The sequence below is a fragment of the Alosa sapidissima genome, chromosome 24 (genome assembly GCF_018492685.1).
Source record: "Alosa sapidissima isolate fAloSap1 chromosome 24, fAloSap1.pri, whole genome shotgun sequence".
Taxonomy (NCBI): domain Eukaryota; kingdom Metazoa; phylum Chordata; class Actinopteri; order Clupeiformes; family Clupeidae; genus Alosa; species Alosa sapidissima.
The window spans coordinates 24828088-24854421 of record NC_055980.1 but is presented as its reverse complement, the minus strand read 5'-3'; the positions used below and the strand labels follow the sequence as shown (position 1 = coordinate 24854421).

Here is a 26334-nt window from a genome sequence, read left to right as displayed (position 1 = left end):
ACGTGTTCATGTTGTTCGTTACAGTCTATAACTCAGTGTGTGTTTGTGTGGTGTTACAACTGCTAACAGTGTGTTTATGTTCGTTCACGGTCTATAACTTGGTGTTTGTGTGTTATTACAACTCCTAACTGCGTGTTGATGTTGTTCATTTACGATCTAGAACTCGGTGTGTGTGTGTGTGTGTGTGTGTGTGTGTGTGTGTGTGTGTTATTGCAACTCCTAACACCGTGTTGATGTTATTCATTTACGGTCTATAACTCGGTGTGTGTGTGTGTGTGTGTGTGTGTGTGTGTGTGTGTGTGCATGCATGCATCTTTTCTTCAGAGGCATGAAAATGTGTGCAGCATGCTGTTGTAGATAGAGTGTGTTCCATATCACTGCCTTCATAATCCGAGTGTGTGTATCTTCTGTCCGTCAATCGTATCAAGAATGTTTTTTTTGCATTTATGTGTTTTGTCAGTGCCTCCTAGTCCAATGGTTCATTTTTCCGTGTCTTAAAACATTTTATTCTATTTCGATTCTGTATTATATTGTTTCATTTTTTTTTCTGTATTTTTCAAAATTGTATATATCTTTTCTATATACTTCAATCTGTATTGATTTGTCACACTGTCACATTTCTATGTCCAGTGCCTCATTGCACAGGTGCCAGTAGCCTGTGATGAATGTCAGTTTGTTTGAGTGTTAAATATCCCCTTATTCTGTGGCTGGTCGCTAGGTTACGGAACATTAGGTGGATTGCTTAACGGCTACAGACAGAAGCCTAATGGTAAATGTTTGTCTGTTGCATGGTGTAAAAAAGTCTGTCAGTTTCTCTATATACAGATTAGGGCTGCACAATTTGGGGAAAATATCTAATCACCATTTTTCTGATACTGTAGATAATGTGATTACAATTTGGTTTGCTATATAATTTTTTAAAGTCAAGCTTCAGTTCAATATTCCAAATTTCGCTTTAAGTTGGGTCACTTCTGATTGGTGAACATGCCTAGTGGCTGAGAAGCACAGGACTCCTGATTGCTGGATGACATATAAAGTTAAAGATGTGACTAGATTAACCATTGGGATAGAGTTGCAAGCTGCACGATTAATTGCAGTCTTGGCGATTAGGTAATTGCATTTGTTGAAATATAAATTTAATTTAAAAATGCATTCATTGTGCAGCCCCAATATCTGTCTATGTCTAAGATACTAATTATGTGTCTTAAAATGTATTTGTTATTGAGTTCTATTGTTTTGCATGCAGGTCACTAATGTTTGTATGTGTTTGCATGTATGTTTTGTGAACGGGTCAATGCCGCCAGAAGCAGCAGGCAAGATCTGTTCGGAGTGCATTGATCTCTACCAGGAAAACCCTGGTTTTGTAACAATGTCCAAATTTTCAGTCCAAATGTCTATTTTTAAATGTATATTTTTATGTTGTGTTTGTGTTTTCAGTGTTGTTTATGTGCGTGTGCGTGTGTGTGTGTGTGTGTGTGTGTTGGTGTCTGTATGTTTTTTTTTTTTTGTGTGTGTGTGTGTGTGTGTGTGTTTTTGAGTGCATGCACACGTGTATGTGTCAGTGTGTGTCTGTGTCTTTTGATGATGTCTGGGTTAACTTGTTTATTGTGTGTGTGTGTGTGTGTGTGTGTGTGTGTGTGTGTGTGTGTGTCTCTGTCTGTCTGTTGTGTATGTGTGTGTGTGGCTGTCGTGTGTGTGTGTGTGTGTGTGTGGCTGTCGTGTGTGTGTGTGTGTTTCCAGGATATGGAGCAGGAGCAGGATATGCTAATGGAGGAGGAGCCAAGGCCCCTAAGCCAGGTAAAGCCCTGATGCTGCTGCTACTGCTGCTGCTGCTGATGCTGATGCTGATGCTGATGCTGATGCTGATGCTGCTGATGCTGCTGCTGCTGCTGGGCCACTTAGGGTGTAACAATGTAACATTTAGGGACCACATTTCTCAGACTGGCAACAAGCAAAGCATCATGCCACTTACTATACGCGTTCCTGTGGCATGTGGTAGCATGGCGTTGACCTACCCATGTTTCAACTTAGGATGTTGCTTGTAATAATAATAATAATAATAATAATAATAATAACTTAGTTTTTTTCTATATTACCTTCCAAGATACCCAATGTCTTTGCTTTACAAAAAGAAGGGTAGGGTTAGAGGCCGCTTGTGGTCGCTAAATTATTTTGCTCTTTGCTTTTCTTGTTGCAAGTTGCCCAGCAATGAAATTAGGGCCCTTGGTGTATATACTCGCCTGATAGCCAGTTAATAAGTATTGCTGAGTGTTGTTGTTGCTGCTCTGATGAGTGATGAGGCTAGGTGTGTTGATGAGTACTGACGCTAGGTGTGTTGCTGCTCTGATGAGTACTGACGCTAGGTGTGTTGCTGCTCTGATGAGTACTGACGCTAGGTGTGTTGCTCTGATGAATACTGACGCTAGGTGTGTTGCTCTGATGAGTACTGACGCTAGGTGTGTTGCTTCTCTGATGAGTACTGACGCTAGGTGTGTTGCTGCTCTGATGAGTGATGATTACTGACGCTAGGTGTGTTGCTGCTCTGATGAGTGATGATTACTGACGCTATGTGTGTTGATGCTCTGATGAATGATGAGTACTGACGCTAGGTGTGTTGATGAGTACTGACGCTAGGTGTGTTGTTGCTCTGATCTGATGAGTACTGACACTAAGTGTGTTGCTGCTCTGATGAGTGCTGAGTACTGACACTAGGTGTGTTGATGAGTACTGACGCTAGGTGTGTTGATGAGTACCGACGCTAGGTGTGTTGCTGCTCTGATCTGATGAGTACTGACGCTAGGTGTGTTGCTGCTCTGATGAGTGCTGACGCTAGGTGTGTTGATGAGTACTGACGCTAGGTGTGTTGCTGTCCACAGTTTACGGTGCTGGAGCTGGCGGATACCCTTCAGGTGGACTGAGCAATGGCTACGGACCAGGTAAGATACACACCTGTTCTTTCAAGACATGAGGGAGAAAATAAAACTATATGCCCTTTTGACAAGGCACTAAATGCAATCCTTGATGTATGTCTCAAATCTCTCTCAGCTTTCCCTGTTGTAAAACTAGAGTTTAACAATTGCCTCAAATTAAAATCTGATGCTCATATTTTGGCCTTTCAGCCCCTGGATATGGTGGGAAGCCAAAGAAGGCTGGTAAGAATAATTCACCACCAACGTCCTGTCTCATCTCTCTTCACCTTCTTCTTTGTAAAAGGGTTATTCACAGGACTTCCCGTTTAAAACATTCAGATTCAGATATCATTGGAATAAGCAACCGTTTTGACATAATGTCAAAAGCACCATCTTCCAATGCTCGTTTATGTACATTGTTTAAGTCATTCTCTGTGTGGTGGTGTTTTTTGTAGGTTATGGGAATGGACAGGGCCCGTATCCTGGTGCTGGCTATGGTAATGGCATGGGTGAGTCCACAAAGCGATCTACTTGGGCTGGTTATTGTAATGGCTTGGAGGAGTCCACATATCTATCTGACATCAGCTTTTAAAATGGGTACAGCAGTCCAAATTCAGGATACCTTACCACTGTTATGTGACATGTGTACTGTATATGACAGCTTGGGGAAAACAATGTCTGCTAAGAAACATAGACATGACAGCATGTAACTGAACTTGACTGTGTGTAGTGGGATGTTATTATTGTTGACAAACTGTGCACAGCATGTCTGTGGTTGGTTGTACACCCCCTTTGCTTTTGTTGTTTATTTTCAGCTCCATCTGGGATGGGAGAGGCCACAAAAGGAAAGCCAGGTAAGAATCGGCTCAGCCAATCACATGGTAGCATGAAACAAATTTGTGGTTTTAACCAACCATATTAATTCTCTCCACTTTCTCTGTTGTACGGTCAGGCTATGGAAATGGATTTGCGCCCCTTGCTTACCCAGGTTACGGTCCTGGTAAGAACAGACCTCTCAGTCAGCACACATTTACCTTGAAGAAAAAAAACAGTACAAACAAAAACCTGTTTTTAGTTTGTCATGGGTAGTTTAAAAAGATAGAAGGTGAACATCAAGCTGACAGTGTAGAGTAAATGTGGATGTTGGTTCAGACAGCACTAACCTGCTCTAACCACCAGGGAGCACTAGTGTGTACATTATCCTGTGCAGCATTTTAGTATAGATACATTTTTCATGTTCAGATATTAAGTTATTTAGCTCTAGGTCAGATTCAACATTTATATTTTGTATGCCAGCAGGTGCTGACTATCTTGGAGGAGAGGGCAAATCGGGTGAGTTTGAATTGTCCATTTCAATTTTGCAATCAGTGAATCGGTTGACAAATCTACTTATCTAAAGGACATTTGTAAAGCACTGTGCGCGGCTCCAGCCTGTGAGCCTGTACATGTAAATGGCTGAATCCTGTGTGTCGTTTCAGCGGGAGCAGGAGACATCTCGGGACCGGCGGCTGAACCAGCAGTGGACCCTGCAGCTGGGAAATATGGTGGGTCATGCAAGCGCCACCTGTGTTTTATTATTTTTTATTATTTATCCTTTATTTGACCAGGTGATGTCCCATTGAGATGTTCAAATCTCTTTTACAAGGGAGCCCTGGGGCCACAGATACACAAGTTACACAGAAACATTGATGACAAGACAGACTAATAAGGACAGAATAACTTTGAAGAAAGACATGAGGACTAGACAGACCAAAAAAACAGCGACACAAGCCAGTGACACAACAAACAAAACAGATTTACAGTACATGTAAAAACAATATAAGAATCCTTGATCCTGTGAGGGAAATTTGGACAATATGGACAATAGACCTCTTAAGTCCGCCGACAAATAGCTGCCATCTTTCCCCACATAAGGAGATCCGGACATGTGTTCGCATGGGCAAAAATGGTACCTGACCCTGATCTCCTAATATGGGCAAAGATGGCAGCTTTTGGGCAGCATAGTTTGTGTATCATCACCAGTATAAGTAAAAACCTGGAGGTAAAAGTTATGGTTTACCTATATATATGAAGAGTTTGGTTGCAAAACACTATATCCTCCATTTTCATTAATATGATTATATGAATTTTCATAAATATTTTTTTATTATTTTGTTTTCCAAGTAATTTCAGTGGAAATGTAACTGGATATTGTTATTTGATTTATCTTTACTTAATCAAAACAACAGAACTGCAATTATATTTATATTACTTGAAATATTAAATTGACATGACTTATTAATGTTTTCAAAAATGGAATTATAGCGTTATAGAACCAAACTCTTCATACAGTACAGTATATACTGTATATAGATAGATAGATAGATAGATAGATAGATATAGAGATAGATAGATAGATAGATAGATAGATAGATAGATAGATAGATAGATAGATAGATAGACAGACAGACAGACAGACAGACAGACAGACAGACAGAGACAGACAGCCGTGGCCTACTGTTTAGCACTCTGGACTTGTAACCGGAGGGTTGCCGGTTCGAGCCCCGACCAGTAGGCACGGCTGAAGTGCCCTTGAGCAAGGCACCTAACCCCTCACTGCTCCCCGAGCGCCGCTGTTGATGCAGGCAGCTCACTGCACAGGGATTAGTGTGTGCTTCACCTCACTGTGTGTACACTGTGTGCTGTGTGTGTTTCACTAATTCACGGATTGGGATAAATGCAGAGACCAAATTTCCCTCACGGGATCAAAAGAGTATATATATATACTTACTTATATATATATACTTTATTATACTTTATACTGTATATGTTGGATTTTTTCACACTGGAGTGTTTTAACATAATATTTTCCTGGACTCTGCAAGAGTTGTCTGAGTTATTGCGTAAACATGTCAGAGTGGCCGAGTTGCATGACCTGTGGAGGATGCAAGAATTGGACTCATAACTCACGAGCCCTATTTACCTTGTCTCACCACTCTGCTGTGGGCTGCAGGAGCAGGAAAACTCCCCTACAACGGAGCACCAATCGTCCCCGCTGGACTTGATGGTGTGTTTACAGTAAATAAAGTATCCAGTTATTGTAGTGGTTTTGTGGTGTTAACTGTACCTATTTTGAGAGCGCATGGTGTTATGCACACAGTGAAAAATAGTAAAACATAACATTCATTGTAATCAATGTAGGTAATCATAATGGCTGTTATACTGTATGTTTAAATGTTTGTTTGTATTAATGTAATCATATTAGCTGGTATAATTTAATTTAAATGTTCCTTGTATTGATGCTTTGTGTGCGTGTGTGTGTGTGTGTGTGTGTGTGTGTGTGTGTGTGTGTGTGACAGGAAATAGTCAGTTCCCCATGGAGCCCCAGACTGCTGGCCTTGGGCCTGATGGGAAATCTGGTGGAGCTTACGGTACAAATCATCCACCATAATAAATAACATTAACAACAACACAACAAATAACAATAACAACAAAAATATAGAAAATATAAAAAAATAAAGATAGAAAGCACAGCAGTGTATCTTTGGGCTGCGAAAAATCTTCTGGAAGTAAAAATCGTTAACACATCTTCTAATGCCGGCCTTACACCATATGATTATCGAGCGATTTCACTATTGGGCTCTATATTCACGTCACTATTGCATGAGCCACAACTAAAAGACTTGCGATAATATCAAACATGTTTTATTGTCGTAACGGCGAGACTAGAAAAAGACTGAATCGGACTGACTTAAAATGCTACGATTGGCACCTTGCAATAAATGATCTAGTTGACGGGAGCGCACCGCAACTCCAGTAAAACTTCCATGATTTCATTACAACTTTGAAAATGTAGTCGCCGACTATATAATCCGTTTTTTTTTAAATAATTTTGCGGGGATTTTGGCAGTGTGTAAGGGCCTAGTGACTTCTCTCCAACACCAAACAAGAAGAGGCGAAAGTAGGTGACAGCTGTAGCCTATATAATTATTTGTTATTTTGCGCATTATAAATTATTAGTCGGCTATTCCATGTGGCTGAACAACTCTATATTGGCTAGGGATGTGACACATGAAACAATGCTGGCGAAACACGAAAATATGACTTTGATATGAGTAAACTATCGTTTGAGATCCTGCTGATATCTAGTGCACAATGGGAAACAATTTAAAAGAAACTAGTTGCAGCCTTGTAAATAGTAACCCTGCAAGATCCCAAGTCGTTGCAAAATAGTCTAGTCATAGTCTTTGACTAGTCTGTGTTAAAAACTCTATGACTTGTCTTTAGATGTGAGAGGGTCTGAGACTGTAGTCTTTCAAAAATCTTTTCCAGATCTTTTCGAAGTCTTCTGGTATAAGGATGGCAGAAGTCATGCTTGGCATATAACTTGTTGCATATTAGGTTTTCGGTCATTGTATGTCTGCATGGATGTTTTTTAACTTGACCCACCTGACCTTGACTCCTGCTCTCTGATAGGTGGACTTCCGTATGGGGGCCAGCCAATGGGCTATGGAGGAGAGGGGAAGTCGCAGATGAAGTATGGTGAGCCTTACGAACCTGATATAGAAGGTAAAGAGATTAGCTTTTGGAACATACGCTCACAGAGAAAAGGACCACGTTTAGCTTTTTCCTAACAGAAGATGTCTGAAATGTTCTACTCAGAACCCTGTTCTACTCAGTATGAAGGATTATTTGTAGACATTGTTTCAGAATCTGTATGATCCTCAAAAACGGTGCGGTGCTCCTGATGTCAATGTCATGACAATCTAGACCGAACCTCCTCCTTTTGAAACAAAAATGAAATCCATGAATACCTTCTGGGTATCCAGGCTCCTTTTCTCTGTGAGTGTTTGTGTTTAAAAGAGAAGAAGCAGAAGAGAAGACATGAAGCCAGAGAGGCTGCTTTGTGCTCTAACGAGAAGACGGCTTCAGCCACAGCAGCAGCAACAGCAGCTTCACTGAGCAACTCATAGATCACCATCTCACATCACCATCTCACATCAACATCTCACAGCAGCTTCACTGAGCAACTCATAGATCACCATCTCACATCACCATCTCACATCTCACATCACCATCTCACATCAACATCTCACAGCAGCTTCACTGAGCAACTCATAGATCACCATCTCACATCACCATCTCACATCTCACATCACCATCTCACATCAACATCTCACAGCAGCTTCACTGAGCAACTCATAGATCACCATCTCACATCACCATCTCACATCTCACATCACCATCTCACATCAACATCTCACATCTTACATCACCATCTCACATCTCACATCTCACATCACCATCTCACATCTTACATCACCATCTCACATCTCACATATCACATCACCATCTCACATCTCACATCACCATCTCACATCAACATTTCACATCAACATCTCACATCTCACATCACCATCTCACATCTCACATCACCATCTCACATCTTACATCACCATCTCACATCACCATCTCACATCACCATCTCACATCTTACATCACCATCTCACATTTCCATCTCACATCTCACATCACCATCTCACATCTTACATCACCATCTCACATCACCATCTCACGTCTCACATCACCATCTCACATCTCACATCACTATCTCACATCACCATCACCATCTCACATCTCACATCACCATCTCACATCACATGACCATCATCATATCATCACCATCACATCTCACCACATCATCACCATCACATGACCATCACCTCATCATCACCATCACGATCACATGACCATCACCTCATCATCACCATCACATGACCATCACCACATCATCACCATCATATCACCACATCATCACCACCACATCATCACCATCATATCACCACATCATCACATGACCATCACCACATCATCACCATCATATCACCACATCATCACATGACCATCACCACATCATCACCATCATATCACCACATCATCACATCACCACATCATCACCATCATATCACCACATCATCACATCACCACATCATCACCATCATATCACCACATCATCACCATTACTCTCTTTATCTCCAGTGCTTGCTCACATGCACTCTCTACCTCTCCACCTCTCCCTCTACCATTGCTTGTTGTCATGCACTATCCACCTTTCCCTCTCTCTCCACCTCTCTCTCTCTCTCTATTGCTTGCTCTCATGCACTCTCTCTCCTGCTCTCTCTCAGGCATTGGGGGTTTGTCTTTTGGGGGTTCACCCATGGGACTGGGTCCAGAGCCCTCAGGACAATATGGTAGGCTGTGGCCCTGTGTGTGTGTGTGTGTGTGTGTGTGTGTGTTTATAATAATTGTTATATAGTACAAGATCTGGTCTTACAGGGTAAAGCATTAAAGTGCATGTGATTACATTGCTTGTTTTATCAATATCTTCAAATGCATTTGTTCTGCCAAGCTTGCTTGCTTGATTTCATGTCTAAGGTGTGTGTGTGTGTCTGTGTGTGTGTTTAATTGTGTTTGTGTTTAATTCCCTTTCTCTGTCTCTTAGGAGCTAATATGCCCTATGTTGCACAGCCATATGATGCTAAATCAGCTGGTAAATATGGATATGGTGAGTCTCACTCAAAAACTGCACTCCAATTTTATTGTGTGTGTGTGCGCGCATGTGTGTGTGTGTGTGTGTGTGTGTGTGTGTGTGTGTGTGTGTGTGTGTGTGTGTGTGCGCGCGCGCATGTGTGTGTGTGTGTGTGTGTGTGTGTGTGTGTGTCATTCTAACATCACCCCCCTGTGCCACAGGAGGCCCAGCTCTGCCATACGAGTCTCAACCCCTTGGATTAGGATCCGATGGGAAATCTGGGGCCAAGTATGGTGAGTTCAACAGCAAATATATTACAATTATACAAAAAATGTTGTAGAAGCATCTCAAGGCCCATTGATAGAAGTAGGATGCACCAGAGCTCAATTGCAAGCATCATAACAAAGGGTCTGAATACTTATATGTGTAAATGATATAAGAATGACTAATATGTAAATGAAAAATGAATTGAATCCATTTTAAGATGAGTCTGAAACATAACAAAATGTCGAAAACTTGAAAGGGTCTGAAAACTTTCCGGTTGCACTGTATATTTACTACTTTCTACATTGCACAGATAATTAGATATTGGACATCTACAGTATGTTGAATGTACATGTATATATTGTGTACACGACGCGTGATATCTGTCTGTGTCCAATGTCCATATATGGCTGTACATTGCGATGATGAGTGTGTCCTGTTTGTGTCCTCAGGACTCGGAGGACTCCCGTATGGAGGCCAACCCGCGGGCCTGGGAGGGGACGGGAAATCTGCCGCCAAATACGGTATTTAAGGGCCGCTCACGGCCGCTCACACGCCAAATACAGTGTTTAAGGGCCGCTCACACGGCAAATACGGTGTTTAAGGGCCGCTCACACGGCAAATACAGTGTTTAAGGACCGCTCACACGCCAAATACGGTATTTAAGGGCCGCTCGCCAAATACGTTGTTTAAGGGCCGCTCACACGCCACATACGGTGTTTAAGGGCCGCTCACTCGCCAAATACGGTATTTAAGGGCCGCTCCAAATACGGTATTTAAGGGCCGCTCACACGCCACATACGGTATTTAAGGGCCGCTCCAAATACGGTATTTAAGGGCCGCTCCCACGCCGAATACGGTGTTTAACCCATTCGCGCTGGATGCTGCATGACGCAACATTGACCCTCCCGCTGGATGCTGCGTAGCGCAACATTGACCCTCCCGCTGGATGCTGCGTAGCGCAGCATGCTTTTTATTTCATGTTTCTAGGTGCTACAGAGGCTTAGATATTACATTTTGGTAGACGTTGACAATTTTTAGTATGTTTTCAGAAAACCCTCAGAAAATAAGGTTATTTAGTCTAGAATGCCATAGGATTCTATAGGCGTTTTTAGCAGGCATTTTAGGAGTAAATGGGTTAAGGGCCGCTCACACGCCAAATACGGTATTTAAGGGCCGCTCACACGCCACATACGGTATTTAAGGGCCGCTCCAAATACGGTATTTAAGGGCCGCTCACACGCCACATACGGTATTTAAGGGCCGCTCCAAATACGGTATTTAAGGACCGCTCCAAATACGGTATTTAAGGGCCGCTCACACGCCGAATATGGTGTTTGAGGGCCGCTCACACGCCAAATACGGTGTTTAAGGGAAATAAACCACATATATCAAACATAAATATTACATAACGTGGAACTAAACCACATATATCAAACATAAATATTACATAATGTGGAACTAAACCACATATATCAAAAATAAATATTATTTTTATTGGATCCATATGTGTTCATGTGCGGATGTGTGTATATTATCACACACACACATACGCACATGAACACAGACAGACACACACACACACACACACACACACACACACACACACACACACACGCACGCGCACACACACACACGCACACACACACAAACCTTGTACAGTGGTTAGCTATTGGATGCCAGATCTGTAGGGAAATACGTGAGCTCAGCCGACTGCAGAGAGAAAGACACACACACACACACACACACACACACACCTTACGGTGGTCAGCCACTAGATGCCAGATCAGCAGGGAGATACGGTGAGCTGGGACTACTGCGCTGAGATCCTCTCAGACTAAACACAAACATCTGCAGCAGGACTTTTACACAGGACATCCTGTGGGAAGGAGAGAGAGAGTGATGGAGAAGGAGAGAGAGAAGGAGAGAGAGAAGGAGAAAGAGAAGGAGAGAGAGAAGGAGAGAGAGAGCGATGGAGAAGGAGAGAGAGAAGGAGAGAGAGCGATGGAGAAGGAGAGAGAGGAGAGAGAGAAGGAGAGAAGGAGAGAGAGCGATTGGAGAAGGAGAGAGAGAAGGAGAAAGAGAAGGAGAGAGAGAAGGAGAGAGAGCGATGGAGAAGGAGAGAGAGAAGGAGAAAGAAAGAGAGAGAGATGTAGTGAGAAGTCTTAGGGATTAGTCTTTACATGGGAAAAGTGTGTGTGAGAGGAACAAAGAAAAACACAAGTTCAGTGTGTCCACATCAGACTTATGTACACACACCATAGACATGAATGTGATGCTGCAGTATCACATTACTACAAAAACAGCAGTATCTTTATTGCCTGTTGTAGTACATGAGTTTGTGTATGTACTGTAAGTCTAGTCATATAAATTAGTGTTAATGTGCTATGCAGTTTTAAGGTGGTTTGTATTTTATTTAATGTGGTTTGTATGTGGCTTGTATGGTATTTAATGTGGCTTGTATGGTATTTAATGTGATTTGTATGGTATTTAATGTGGTTTCTATGGTATTTAATGTGGTATCTATGGTATTTAAATGTCTTTAGGGGGACTGCCTTATGAAGCACCTGGGCCTCAAGGCCAACCTGATGGTCAGTATGGTGAGTGGAACCATATGATGAATGTGTATATTTGTATATCTCTAAATATTATTTTTATTGGATCCATATGTGTTCATGTGCGTATGTGTGTATATTATCACACACACACATACGCACATGAACACAGACACACACACAAACCTTGTACAGTGGTTAGCTATTGGATGCCAGATCTGTAGGGAAATACGTGAGCTCAGCCGACTGCAGAGAGAAAGACACACACACACACACACACACACACACCTTACGGTGGTCAGCCACTAGATGCCAGATCAGCAGGGAGATACGGTGAGCTGGGACTACTGCGCTGAGATCCTCTCAGACTAAACACAAACATCTGCAGCAGGACTTTTACACAGGACATCCTGTGGGAAGGAGAGAGAGAGTGATGGAGAAGGAGAGAGAGAAGGAGAGAGAGAGCGATGGAGAAGGAGAGAGAGAAGGAGAGAGAGGAGAGAGAGAAGGAGAGAGAGCGATGGAGAAGGAGAGAGAGAAGGAGAGAGAGGAGAGAGAGAAGGAGAGAGAGCGATGGAGAAGGAGAGAGAGGAGAGAGAGAGCGATGGAGAAGGAGAGGAAAAGACAAGAAGCAGACGGAGTGAGAGATGTGGAAAAGAGGAGAGAGAGAGAGAGAAATGAGATGGAGGGAAAGGAGTGAGAGATGTGGAAAAGAGGAGAGAGAGAGAGAGAAATGAGATGGAGGGAAAGGAGAGAGAGATGGAGTAAGAAAGAGTGAGAGATGTAGTGAGAAGTCTTAGGGATTAGTCTTTACATGGGAAAAGTGTGTGTGAGAGGAACAAAGAAAAACACAAGTTCAGTGTGTCCACATCAGACTTATGTACACACACCATAGACATGAATGTGATGCTGCAGTATCACATTACTACAAAAACAGCAGTATCTTTATTGCCTGTTGTAGTACATGAGTTTGTGTATGTACTGTAAGTCTAGTCATATAAATTAGTGTTAATGTGCTATGCAGTTTTAAGGTGGTTTGTATTTTATTTAATGTGGTTTGTATGTGGCTTGTATGGTATTTAATGTGGCTTGTATGGTATTTAATGTGGCTTGTATGGTATTTAATGTGATTTGTATGGTATTTAATGTGGTTTCTATGGTATTTAATGTGGTATCTATGGTATTTAAATGTCTTTAGGGGGACTGCCTTATGAAGCACCTGGGCCTCAAGGCCAACCTGATGGTCAGTATGGTGAGTGGAACCATATGATGAATGTGTATATTTGTATATCTCTGTGTTTATTTGTTTGTTTATATGTTTACATGTTGTTTACTTTATGCATAGGTGCACCAGAGGGCCACTACTCTCCAGAAACCATCTCCCTGGGAGGCAATGCCAAGTCAGGAAAGTATGGTGAGTTTGTCATTCATTCTCCGGTCCATCCAACTACCCATCCATTCGTCTATTCACCCATTCATTCATTCATTCATCCATTCCACCAATTATTCATCCATTCATTCCATCACAAATTCCATCCATCCATCCATCCATCCATGCATCTGTCCATTTCCCTGCTGTTTCCCTGGTTCCCTCAAATCCACTCTTTCGTTGTGTATCTGATGGTTGTTGCCTTGGCGATGTTTCCTAGGAAACCCAGCTTTGCCGTATGAAACTCTCCCCATGGGCCCCATCACGGATGGCAAGTCGGTGGAACCTTTAGGTACTGTACACAGCATCCTTTAGGAACCACAACTGCTCTTAGCTACTGTGCACAGCATCCTTTAGGAACCACAACTGCTCTTAGCTACTGTACACAGCATCCTTTAGGAACCACAACTGCTCTTAGCTACTGTACACAGCATCCTTTAGGAACCACAACTGCTCTTAGCTACTGTGCACAGCATCCTTTAGGAACCACAACTGCTCTTAGCTACTGTGCACAGCATCCTTTAGGAACCACAACTGCTCTTAGCTACTGTACACAGCATCCTTTAGGAACCACAACTGCTCTTAGCTACTGTGCACAGCATCCTTTAGGAACCACAACTGCTCTTAGCTACTGTACACAGCATCCTTTAGGAACCACAACTGCTCTTAGCTACTGTGCACAGCATCCTTTAGGAACCACAACTGCTCTTAGCTACTGTGCACAGCATCCTTTAGGAACCACAACTGCTCTTAGCTACTGTGCACAGCATCCTTTAGGAACCACAACTGCTCTTAGCTACTGTGCACAGCATCCTTTAGGAACCACAACTGCTCTTAGCTACTGTACACAGCATCCTTTAGGAACCACAACTGCTCTTAGCTACTGTGCACAGCATCCTTTAGGAACCACAACTGCTCTTAGCTACTGTGCACAGCATCCTTTAGGAACCACAACTGCTCTTAGCTACTGTGCACAGCATCCTTTAGGAACCACAACTGCTCTTAGCTACTGTGCACAGCATCCTTTAGGAACCACAACTGCTCTTAGCTACTGTGCACAGCATCCTTTAGGAACCACAACTGCTCTTAGCTACTGTACACAGCATCCTTTAGGAACCACAACTGCTCTTAGCTACTGTGCACAGCATCCTTTAGGAACCACAACTGCTCTTAGCTACTGTGCACAGCATCCTTTAGGAACCACAACTGCTCTTAGCTACTGTGCACAGCATCAGCCTCATAAGTTCCATTTTAATGCCCGTCACTCAGAATGATCAGTTCAGAAAACAGCCATAGTAATACAGTATGAAAACACCATTTAATTGAATAATATTTATCCCAAATGTGGGATAAATAAAGTATCTATCTATCTATCTATCTATTTATCTATTTATTTTGTTAGAATTACAGTACATAACTATAATGCTATATTTTGATCATTATTAACTTTCTGCAGTGATAATTTTCTACAGGCCAGCCTTACAATTTATATAATTGAATATCCAATTAATTGTCTGTTATAGTATGTCTGTGCTTGATGATGTTAATATGTTCTTCGTGTCTGTTCTTGATTATGTTAATATGTTCTCCGTGTCTGTGCTTGATTATGTTAATATGTTCTTCTTGTCTGTTCTTGATTATGTTAATATGTTCTCCTTGTTCTCTGCAGCTCCGTATGAGGCCCTTCCTCCGGTTCCGCAGATTGATGGGGTCAAATCCATCGACCAGTTTGGTCAGTTTATGTGCTACTGATTATCAGCTGTTTATGTGCAATGTGCAGCTTACTGTCTCGCCTTTCCTCTTAGCTGAACACCTTAATCTCATACACACAGATACATACTCACACACAGACACCTAAACATAAACACACACAGATACACACAGATACACACTCACACACAGACACCTAAACATAAACACACACAGATACACACTCACACACAGACACCTAAACATAAACACACACAGATACACACGCATACATACTCACACACAGACACCTAAACATAAACCCACACAGATACACACGCATACATACTCACACACAGACACCTAAACATAAACACACACAGATACACACACATACATACTCACACACAGACACCTAAACATAAACACACACAGATACACACACATACATACTCACACACAGACACCTAAACATAAACACACACAGATACACACGCATACATACTCACACACAGACACCTAAACATAAACACACACAGATACACACACATACATACTCACACGCAGACACCTAAACATAAACACACACAGACACCTAAACATTAACACACACATATACATACACACACAAATACACACAAAGAGAGAGAGAGAGATACACAAATACGCACACAGACACACATATACGCACACACGCTCACACATAAACACAGAGACACACACAGACTGACAGATACACACTGAAAGAGAGAGAGATAGAGAGAGAGAGAGAGAGATAGAGAGATTAAGTGAGAGAGAGAGAGAAAAAGAGAAAGAGAGAGAGAGAAAGACAAACAGACACACCTACACACTCACTCACTATTCTATCGTGTGTGTGCGTATGTGTGTGTGTGCGTATGTGTGTGTGTGTTTTGTAGGAGAGGGAGAGCTTCCACCACAGCCACAGCCTGATGGTCAAGTTGTACTGGGAGAGGGAGCAGAGAACCCTACCACAGGTACGTGTGTGTGTGTGTGTGTGTGTGTGTGTGTGTGTGTGTGTGTGTGTGTGTGTGTTTGTGTGTGTGTGTGAGAGAGAGAGAGAGAGAGAGTCACTGTGAATTCTGAGTGCTGTCTTTTCCTGTCAGTCTGTTTAATGTGAGATTGATGCTATTGCTCAAACCTCATCAGATCTGGCTTCCCAAGCTCACTATATCTGCTAACTCATGATTTATACCTTTCAGGTAAAGGTGATTATGTAACTGGAGCCTTTCAACCTGAAGGTGAGGCGCGTACAAGTTGTGTATGTGTGTGTTTATATGAGTGTGTGTGTGTGTGTGTGTGCGTGCGTGTGTGTGTGTACACGCATGCGTGTGTGTGTGTGTGTATGCTTCTACGCATGTGCGTGTTGATACTGTAGCTGTGTGCATGCCTATGAGTTGCTTGTGCGCTTTGTAAACCCCCCTCTCTCTCCCTTCTCTCTTCCTCTCTCACCACCTTTCTTCCTCTCTCCATCTGACCCCTGACCTGTCACCATCTGACCTCTGACCTGGCACCATCTGACCCCTGACCTGTCACCATCTGACCTCTGACCCCTGACCTGGCACCATCTGACCCCTGTCATCTTCATCTCTCTATCCATCATTTCATTCTTCCCATCTTATTATTGTCTTCATTAAATCCTTTTTTTAATGATCTCAATCGTTTTGTCTTTTTTCAATCATTTTAAACAATCTTTTATCTGTCTTCCCTTTCTCATTCTGTTCACCTTTTGATTCCCCTTCTCTCGCTCTTTTTCCATCTTCTTCTTCAACCCATCTCATCATCTTCCTCTCTTCTTTTCTCCTATTCATCTTTCTTCCATTTCTCTCTTTCCTCTTCTTCCTCTCTATCCCTTCCTCTTCCTCTCCTCCTCCATCTTTTGATTCCCCCTCTCTCTCTCTTTTTCCATCTTCCTCTCTTCTTTTCTCTCTTGTCCTCATCATATTCATCTTTCCTCTCTTTCCTCTTCTGTCTCTCTGTCCCTTCTTTTTTCCTCTCCTCCTCCTTCAGTCGTTTCCTTCTCCCCTGCTGCTTCCGCTGGCCCCGCCCCAGTCGACAGCGACGCTGCTCCCTCATTGGCTCCCGCGCCTGCTGTCTCCGCCCCGCTGCCGGATGACTCCTCGCTGCCCCCGTTGTCGCTTGTGGTGCCCCTGGTGTCGGCGGCGCCCCCTGCTGGTGATGGCGGGGAAGTGCCGGGTGCCGACGGGGCCCCCCCAAGCCAGCCCCCCCCTCAGGCTTCCGTCCACGAGGCCGAGCTTCCGCCAGTGCTGCTGCAGCCGGGGGCCCACTCACACCAGATACACATCCAACAGCACCTCAAGTTCCACTTTCACCCCAAGTCATGGAAAGGTAACACAGAAACTCCAAGAGAGAGAGAGAGAGAGAGAGAGAGAGAGAGGGAGAGAGAGAGGGAGAGAGAGAGAATGAGTGAGACAGCAAAAGAGTTAGTGAGCGAGATAGTGAGAGAGAGAGAGAGAGAGAGAGAGAGAGAGAATGAGTGTGTGAGTGATGGAGTGCGAGAGAGAATGGAGGAGAGAGAGAATGAAAGAGAGTGTGTGAGTGATGGAGTGCGAGAGAGAATGGAGGAGAGAGAGAATGAAAGACAGTGTGTGAGTGAGGGAGTGAAAGAGAATGAGAGAGAGTGGGAGAGTGTGAGTGAGGGAGTGAAAGAGAGAGAATGGAGCAGAGAGAGAATGAGAGAGAGACAGAGAGGGAGAGTGTGTGAGTGAGGGAGAGAGAATGAGAGAGAGAGAATGGAGAAGATAGAGAGAGAGTGAGAGAGAGAGAGAGTGTGAGTGAGGGAGTGAGAGAGAAAGAATGGAGCAGAAAGAGAAGGAGAGAGACAGAGAAGGTGAGGGAGAGACATCATCATTAAGATGAGACAGGTCTTCATGAGTAGATAATCATACCTGCTGCTTTCTTAAAAGCTTATGCAAAGCTTTACTGACTAAATGCTTTTACTATGCTTTACCAAACGTATTTTTAATTCTACCTTTTTCTAAAATATGAAACCTAAAATTTTAATTAGCTTTGAAGTAAACTTTCACACTAGCCTGTAGTTTCCTATGGATAATTTGGTCACGTTACGTCATTAAAGACGTCTTAATGGGTCAGGTCAGGGCAGTGATGTCTCCAAATATGGCATCAGAGGCCACTGCCAATGACCCCACCAGTGAACTGAAACAGTGATGTTCAGTGTACGTTCAGTACTTTTCAGTATATATTATCAGTCCCCTGCTTTACACTGCAGGTCAGTCAGCCAAATGTCAGGTGTGACCAATAAGATAGAGTGCAGTAGTATTGTAGCAGTAGTGTAATCTGTCAGTTTATTCAGAGACTTGTTAAACGAACCACATATTACAGTCACTGTGTTCTTAAAGAACTGTTAAGATGTCCATAAACTCATATTGAACTGTTAAGATGTCCATAAACTCATATTGAACTGTTGTATTTTGTCTTGAAGGTGGCAAAGAAACCAAGTATGAGCTAAATGGATTCTTTGGTAATGGTTACCAAGGTGAGCGTGTAGACTACTTATATAGTAATGCAAGAACACGTTGACATTTGTTTGGTTCACAACCTTCTAAACAATTCAATAAGCATAATGACATTCTATTTTGTGGGGAACTGCCCGATTAAACTTCTCTTTTTTTAACCCTCTAACTTCCCTCCTTGTGTGTCATTGCAGGCTAATCATGCAGATGGGAACCACATAGATTAAATATATATCTTTTACTTGATATGTTTGTATTTCTATTGTCATGGTTGTTGTATATTTTTTATTAATTACATTTAGTTTTTATGTCTATAATTGGCCATACTTTTGTATTATTGTCCATATCCAGTGTAAACAAATGTTTATACAAGTGTTTTCTGTCAATGAGGTCTTTCCCTGAATGTTTACTTTAGATTTGATCTCATGTTTTTTTTATGCATAAAACAAGTTTCTGTCCATTTGTCTTTCAGCTGAGGTGTTTTGGAGACCTTTGTGATGTTCATGTTAATTGTATCACTTCATTTCTCATGCATCATAAATAGAATAGCTCTGATAAGAAATGTTGACAGTCCATCTGTTGTAATAGACAGATAAGAAAAAATATACAAAATTACACTCCACTCAATTTACCCGCAAGCGCATGTTGTGTACAGAGCGCACTAGAAGGCACTGTGAACTACACACAAATACGTTTATTTTGCGTGAGAAAGCTGATATACTTCCTGTGGCAAGCACCTGTCTGATTTTTAGACACTTTTGATTTAATAAAAAAAAAACTTTAAACATGAATCATGTGTGTTTGAATGTTTCTTTCTCTCGTGGCAATTTGATGGCGAATTGATTAGGCTACTTTGTCTCTCCGACACTTGCGCAAAATCTGCGCAGAGTACTTAGCTGCGCTTAACACCTGTGCGCCTCTTCATGCACTGGGGTTTTGTGCGCTGTAAAAGTTGCTGTGGCTCAAGGCTGTGTTACAATAATCCCGCAGGATGCTGGTATTGGGCGCCCCCTGAGGTGTAAATCGCGCGCAGTGATTGGACACAGGTGCAGCCAACGAGTCCCGCAAGCTGCTCATGTGCCAAGAGGATCCCGGTGGGGTGATGGACGATCGGTGGCGCAGGGCCTTCACAGCAGGAGCTGAGAAGTTTTTAGCTGACCGGTGTAGTATTAGAAATGGTAACAGGCTAAACTGCAGAACATGTTAATGGACAGCTGACCAACATCTCCAAAGGGAACAGGGACGGCGAGCAGCCTTGGATTTCCTACACGGTGCGCCATGGATTTTGTTAAAAAACCCAAACTGCTCGACTTCAAGAGCTCCCCCCCTCACCTGCAATTTAACGACTTTGTACTGACCGGGTACCGTCCCGTCTCGACTTTGAAAGAATGTCTCCATAGTCTCTTCTACCTGCACAATGAGTTTGGGAACATCTATACGCATGGTAAGCCATAGATACTCTTGCAGAATAGTCTTACCGTAGTCGCAAATTCCATAATGAGTAGCCTACCCTAATAACTAACAAACGCATATTATTTTGCACACATTAGACAAGACAATGCATTGGCCTGTAGGCCTTTGGGGTTGGCTGGGTGTAAATGGTAAGGAGTAGGAAATAGTTTGCAGCCACAGGTAAATGCCTGCGCTAAAGCTTCCAGATTAGCTATCATCTCTTGTGCGACAGGTCTTTTAATAGCAACAGTTTAGAGAGCGGGTCATTAAAAAAATAGTCGGTCACTTTTCAATAAAACTCTTTGACCCATTGAGGCAATGATATGGGTCAACTCTCACTAACGACAGTTTAGGCTGCTACAATACGTGCGTTTTTCTCCCTGTTAAGAGACCTGCAGCAGGGTGTTTGCGAGATTACCGTAATCGGGTCAGGGATGCGGTGACCTAAGGCGGCGTTAAGAGTGGGGTGATGTCTTTAAATAGACCCGTAAATGCTCGGCAATTACTGACCTGTCAGCAATTTTAAGATCATTGATCACATTGATCAGACTAGCATCTTAGGGTTTACTAAACGAATTGGCATTACAATATGTTTCCCCTCCTTTAACAGTCAAGATATGAATGAGTAGGCTAACATTATTTTAATCATTTTGTCTCACCAGTTGTTTCTAGTGTTGGAAAGTATGCCTACACAACTTTCTCAAACAACAAAAATACTTTTTATTAGGACCTAGGTGCTGACAGCCTAGGCTACTCCCGCCCTTGAACTGACAGTGTTGCGCTACATCTCCTCTCCGCCTCAACTGTGATATCCCTGCTAAGCCAGTTAGCGCCGCTAATAGCTTGTAACACTCTTACCAGCATGAGCGCAGCGTGATTAAGGCAACCACTGCCTAAATAAGCCCCGGTAACATTACCTCAAAGACGACACGAGGAAAAGCAGCCGTGTGTGCCGACACGCAGGACACAAATCCAGAAATGAGGTTTACATACACATACAAGGGGGGCGCTATTAAGAGAATGTGATATTGTCCGTATAGGGCCTTGGAATTGCCCTAAACCCCTCACCACCACACACACACACCCCTACAGCAATGCCCAAAACATAAAGTGTTTGTTCTGTACGATCACTTCCTACATTCCCCATACATTGAATCAAGTGACTTTATTACACAACCTATCCATGTAGTCTTCAGCACCTCAGTAGCATGGCACCATATGGGCCTGGCTCTGTTTTGTTTTGAAGTGGGCCCATTTCTAGTATTAGGCCTAAACACAAACACTTTAATCAGGTTCTCTTTTTCCCCTCTCACCCTCTTCTCCTCTCCTCCTCTCATTCCCTTCTTTCCTGTCCTCTCACCTTCTCCTCCTCTCATTCCCTTCTTTCCTGTCCTCTCACCTTCTCCTCCTCTCATTCTCTCTTTTCTTCACATCCTTTTCTTCTCTCTTTTCTCCTCTCTCTCTTGTCATCTCTTCTCTCTCTTCTCTCCTCTCCTTTCATCTCCTCTCTTATCTTTCTCTCTCCTATTCTCTTCTCTCTCTTGTCATCTCTTCTCTCTCTTCTCTCCTCTCCTTTCATCTCCTCTCTTCTCTTTCTCTCTCCTATTCTGTTCTCTCTCTTCTCTCCTCTCCTTTCATCTCCTCTCTTCTCTTTCTCTCTCCTATTCTCTTCTCTCTCTTCTCTCCTCTCCTTTCATCTCCTCTCTTCTCTTCTCTCTCTCCTATTCTCTTCTCTCTCTTCTCTTTCTCTCTCCTATTCTCTTCTCTTCTCTCTCTCCTATTCTCTTCTCTCTCTTGTCCTCTCTCTCTTGTCATCTCTTCTCTCTCTTCTCTTTCTCTCTCCTATTCTCTTCTCTCTCTCCTCCTCTCTTCTCTCTCTTCTCTTCTCTTCTCTCTCTTCTCTCTCTCTCTCTCCTATTCTCTTCTCTCTCTTCTCTTCTCTCTCTCCTCCTCTCTCCTCCTCTCCTTCAGCCATCCCATTCCTGTGTTTCCTGTTGCTGCTGCCCCTCAACATCCCCTGGTCCCAGAGCGACGCGGGCTGGATCTGCGTGCTGCACTACCTGGCTTGCCTCTCCCCAACCGTGGGCTCCGTGCTCTATCACCTCTTCATGAACCATGAGGGCGGAGAGCCCATCTACGACACCCTGCTCTCGCTCGACATGTTCGGCGTGTGCCTCGTCAACACCCTTGGTGAGTCCACACTGGAGATAAGGCGGCGTCCTACACCGTTTCAATCTCTGAAAAAGGTTCCTCTCTACGTCTTTGGTGACTTCATTCTTGGTTCTTTTTGGGGTGTTTGAAAGATGGTGTGTGAAAAACTTTAAAAAGTACTGCTGAAAGTGTTGATGTACATCCCCAAAAGCGTCAGCGCTCTGTCCTCCTTGTTCTGTCCTTCTCTCTTCTTTCTTCCTCATTCTTTCTTTCCCATTTCCTGTTTCCCTCACCTCTGTGTCATTTCCTGTCTCCCTCACCTCTGTGTCATTTCCTGTCTCCCTCACCTCTGTGTCATTTCCTGTCTCCCTCACCTCTGTGTCATTTCCTGTCTCCCTCACCTCTGTCTATCATTGTCGATTGACATTGTTTGTTTCCTCTCATTCTCTCTCTCTCTCTCTCTCTCCTTTGTTCCTTCTCCCATTCTATCCCTTCCACCTTCTCTCTTTTTCCATCTTACCCCTCCCCCATCAGGAGCGCTGCCCATCATCCACATCACGCACGCTGCTGTGCTACCCCGATGCCCAGCGTGCTGCACTCCTGGCCTACATGGCCTCCTGGCTAGAGTGTTTTAGTAAACACAAACACTTTAATCATGTTCTCTTTTTCCCCTCTCACCCTCTTCTCCTCTCCTCTCATTCTCGTCTCTCTTTTCTTCACATCCTCTTCTCTTCTCTCTCTGTTTCTCATCTCTTCTCTCCTCTCCTTTCATCTCCTCTTTTCTCTTTCTCTCTTTCTCTTTCTCCCATCTTACCCCCCCCCCCCCCTCCCCCATCAGGAGCGCTGCCCATCATCCACATCACGCTGCTGTGCTACCCCGACGCCCGGCGCGCTGCGCTCCTGGCCTACGTGACGCTCTCGCTCTTCGGTGTCCACTCTGCCGTGACGGCGCGCAGCAACATGCGGCGGCTGCAGTCCTTCTTCTGGCAGGCGCTCTTCCGCGTCTTCCTCTACGCGCTGCGCTGGTACGGCCCGGGCACCGGCAGCCCCGACTCCATGCACTTCTACGCCACCATGGACTCGCTGGCCGTGCTGGGCGGCCTGGTCAACGTGGTGCGCATGCCCGAGCGGCTCAGCCCCGGCAGCTTCGACTACTGGCTCAATAGCCACCAGATCATGCACATGCTGGTGGCGCTCTCCATCGTCTACCTGCACTGGGGCATGATGGAGGACCTCGTGTGGCTGCGCACCTTTGAGTGCCCACCAGAGTGAACCAGGAACCTCAGGGAACACCAAGGAACCTCAGGAACCTTAGGGAACATCAGGGAACCTTAGGGAACGTCAGGGAACCTTAGGGAACTGGGATCAAACTTAGACAACATACAGTACAGTGGAGTCACACTCTACATATAGACCTCTGGAGTTTGCCTACCAAAAAAGCCGCCATCTTTGCCCATATAAGGAGATCCGTGCCCATGCAATTTTTTCCTATGGGAAAATAAAATGGGGATTTTGAATAATTGCTCCAGTCAACTCTTGCATTGACACAGAAGTCTGAGATGCTGAGATTTTGCCTTACACACTTTTGTCATCTGTCTTTGATTGATATTTTTGATCTTCGGTATGTCCAATTGGGGAATTTTGATTTTTGCTACATGGGAGCTGACCGAAGCTAACTATTCTGAGGAGTTAGCCTCTGACTTTTGACACCGAAGATCACAAAGAAACACTTGTAGTCAGATGACAAAAGTATGTAGTTCAAAAGGTCTGCATCTCAAACCTTCTTCATTACCTTCAACAGAGTTTGGCAGGAAAAAATATATAGGAAAAATATAGGAAAAAAAATGCATGGACACATGGCATTCAAAGAAGTGTGTCGTCTGGAGAGTTCCATGTTCATTCCTATTTACAGTAACGTTGGTGTATATAATGTTGAATAGAGTAAAAGTCAAAGACAGAAGTCATTAGCAGCAGCTATGGACTTCCAGGATGCGCTTTAAAAGTTGGTATATTTATGTTTACCTTGTTAAGAAGGGGTATGTGCTTTGATGTGCTCATAACAGAGTTGATTGATATTATCCACATCAGTGGAAAGCTGGGAAGACAAATATGGTGCTTGTTGTTGCTGTTGTGTATATTCTATCTCTATGGTGTTGCCATCCAGGCCTGCTGGTCCAGGTCTTGGAGAGCGGCTGGGTCCTCAGGGTTTTACTTTAATTCTTTAATTCTAATCATGAACAGAAGGGACATTTCTGTTCCTAAAGACAGGCCACTAGGAGGACCACCAGTGGCTCACAAAATAACGGGGTAATTACCACATGAAGACTCCAGTCCACACACTATAAGATTTTACGAGTCAATTTTGAGCAGTGACATGATACGCAATTTCAGTCTGCAGTGTAATGTACTGTTGCATGGTTTCATTGGAAATAAAGTTGACTTGACTTGACTTGACTTGACTTGAAAGCAAAAAAGGATTTCTCCAACATTTTATCAAGGACTGATAAAGAATGGACTTAGTAGTTGCGAACCTGACAGACAGTGTGCTTGTGTAGAGAAGAGAGAGAGAAGAGAAGAGAAGACCCTTTTGGACTGGGTTGGTGTGTAGAGAAGAGAGAGAGAGAGAGAAGACCCTTTTGGACTGGATTGGTGTTGGTGTGTAGAAGGATCATAATAGAAGTCTGTGGAGTCTACAGTGCTGATTCTGGTCAGAAGAGAGATTAATTGGACGTTTGGTAGTTGTGGACATTTGGTTAATGCACTTTAGTGTAGGGCTGGGCAATGTTCCAATACTATGATCAAATTGCATTTAACACACAACATTATACAGTATGCCATATTGTGATTTGTTTATGTTGAATTATGAAGGATTCATATCCATATTCCATTTCCTCCATGAAGGACTTCATGATATATTTGCCAAATGCTCATGGTCTCAAAAGAAGGCACTTGCAAAACTTATATAAACTTATATTTAAACTTATAATACAACAGAGATCAGCATGGATTTATAATCGCCAAAGTTAATCTGTGAAATTACTGTGATTATATATATATATATATATATTTGGTCCCATTGCTAAGCCCTACTACTGATGGACTAGTAGTGATCAACTTTTTTGCTGGGTGTTCACATTGCAGTGTTCTGGTGTGTTCTGAGCGATATGGTAGTCTTGTTTTGTGAGTTGCTGAACTATATGACCTTTGCCATCAGCTTGCACTGTCTGGAAACAAGGTCAGAGAAGCCTGTGAGGTTTCCAATCAAATCATGTGAATGCTATATGCAGTTTGGACAGTGGTGCAGTGTAGGCAGTAAATTGCTACTGGCAAGTGGCAAATTGTAACTACTTATATACTTGAATTTTGAAAAGCTGGGCTGTTTTGACATCGACTGTCGTTGTCCAAAGGCTACTTTTACTGGTTTGTTTGGTTTTATTCACTTGTTAGTTGGGATTGGCTGAGGGTCCCCAAACATTCCGGAACTTTCCAGGAAGAACCACTGGCTGAGTAAAACAAATTCCATTCCAGATTCATCCGGAATCTTGTTTAGTCTCCAGTCCCGGCTGTGTTGTCAAGACGTATACTATAGGTTCAGTTTACATGCAGTAGGTTTTTATCAAGTGATGTATTCCCTATTCAACACTGGTGCAATAAACAAAGATCGGTTTTAACCAAACTGTTTATCATATTCCTCATTTCACTGAACAAGAAGCCATAACTCCCAGCATCCTTTTAGCACCTTTGCAAATGAATGACTTTGTGTAGTGGAACTATTACTAAGATTCTGCTGATTATTATTATTTTTTAGAAATATTGGTCCTGGTATGATGTGAATAGACACATCTGTCATCCTGCATGCCATTGC

The 26334-nt window shown here is 43.2% G+C and overlaps 2 protein-coding genes across 2 annotated transcripts in view; both read left to right on the top strand.

The window, feature by feature from the left end:
- Nucleotides 1–19657, top strand: part of cmn (calymmin) — a 43371-nt gene extending 23714 nt beyond the window's left edge. The window contains exons 47-72 of the mRNA XM_042083594.1: nt 719–769; nt 1741–1797; nt 2877–2936; nt 3120–3152; nt 3365–3418; nt 3725–3763; nt 3862–3909; nt 4209–4241; nt 4388–4453; nt 5902–5955; nt 6248–6319; nt 7365–7457; nt 9074–9139; nt 9391–9453; nt 9639–9710; nt 10134–10205; nt 12228–12281; nt 13435–13488; nt 13582–13650; nt 13886–13957; nt 15335–15397; nt 16272–16349; nt 16575–16613; nt 17383–17721; nt 18836–18889; nt 19061–19657. Coding sequence (XP_041939528.1) covers nt 719–769; nt 1741–1797; nt 2877–2936; nt 3120–3152; nt 3365–3418; nt 3725–3763; nt 3862–3909; nt 4209–4241; nt 4388–4453; nt 5902–5955; nt 6248–6319; nt 7365–7457; nt 9074–9139; nt 9391–9453; nt 9639–9710; nt 10134–10205; nt 12228–12281; nt 13435–13488; nt 13582–13650; nt 13886–13957; nt 15335–15397; nt 16272–16349; nt 16575–16613; nt 17383–17721; nt 18836–18889; nt 19061–19065 — 1760 coding nt within the window. The 3' untranslated portion in view covers nt 19066–19657. The remainder of the gene's footprint in view (nt 1–718; nt 770–1740; nt 1798–2876; nt 2937–3119; nt 3153–3364; nt 3419–3724; nt 3764–3861; nt 3910–4208; nt 4242–4387; nt 4454–5901; nt 5956–6247; nt 6320–7364; nt 7458–9073; nt 9140–9390; nt 9454–9638; nt 9711–10133; nt 10206–12227; nt 12282–13434; nt 13489–13581; nt 13651–13885; nt 13958–15334; nt 15398–16271; nt 16350–16574; nt 16614–17382; nt 17722–18835; nt 18890–19060) is intronic.
- Nucleotides 19658–19884: 227 nt separating this feature from the next.
- On the top strand, nt 19885–26145 carry LOC121699918 (progestin and adipoQ receptor family member 4). The gene is made up of 3 exons (XM_042082475.1): nt 19885–20310; nt 22290–22508; nt 23308–26145. Exons 1-3 carry the CDS (start codon nt 20145–20147, stop codon nt 23739–23741), a joined length of 819 nt encoding a protein of 272 aa, XP_041938409.1. The 5' UTR covers nt 19885–20144; the 3' UTR covers nt 23742–26145.
- The last annotated feature ends 189 nt before the right edge of the window (nt 26146–26334 follow it).

Bases quoted from the DNA above. Each gene is read 5' to 3' on its own strand.
- LOC121699918 (XM_042082475.1), top strand. From the start codon at position 20,145: ATGGATTTTGTTAAAAAACCCAAACTGCTCGACTTCAAGAGCTCCCCC. The intron at 20,311-22,289 runs GTAAGCCATAGA...CCTCTCCTTCAG, and splicing joins TGGGAACATCTATACGCATG to CCATCCCATTCCTGTGTTTC. The intron at 22,509-23,307 runs GTGAGTCCACAC...CTCCCCCATCAG, and splicing joins GTGCCTCGTCAACACCCTTG to GAGCGCTGCCCATCATCCAC.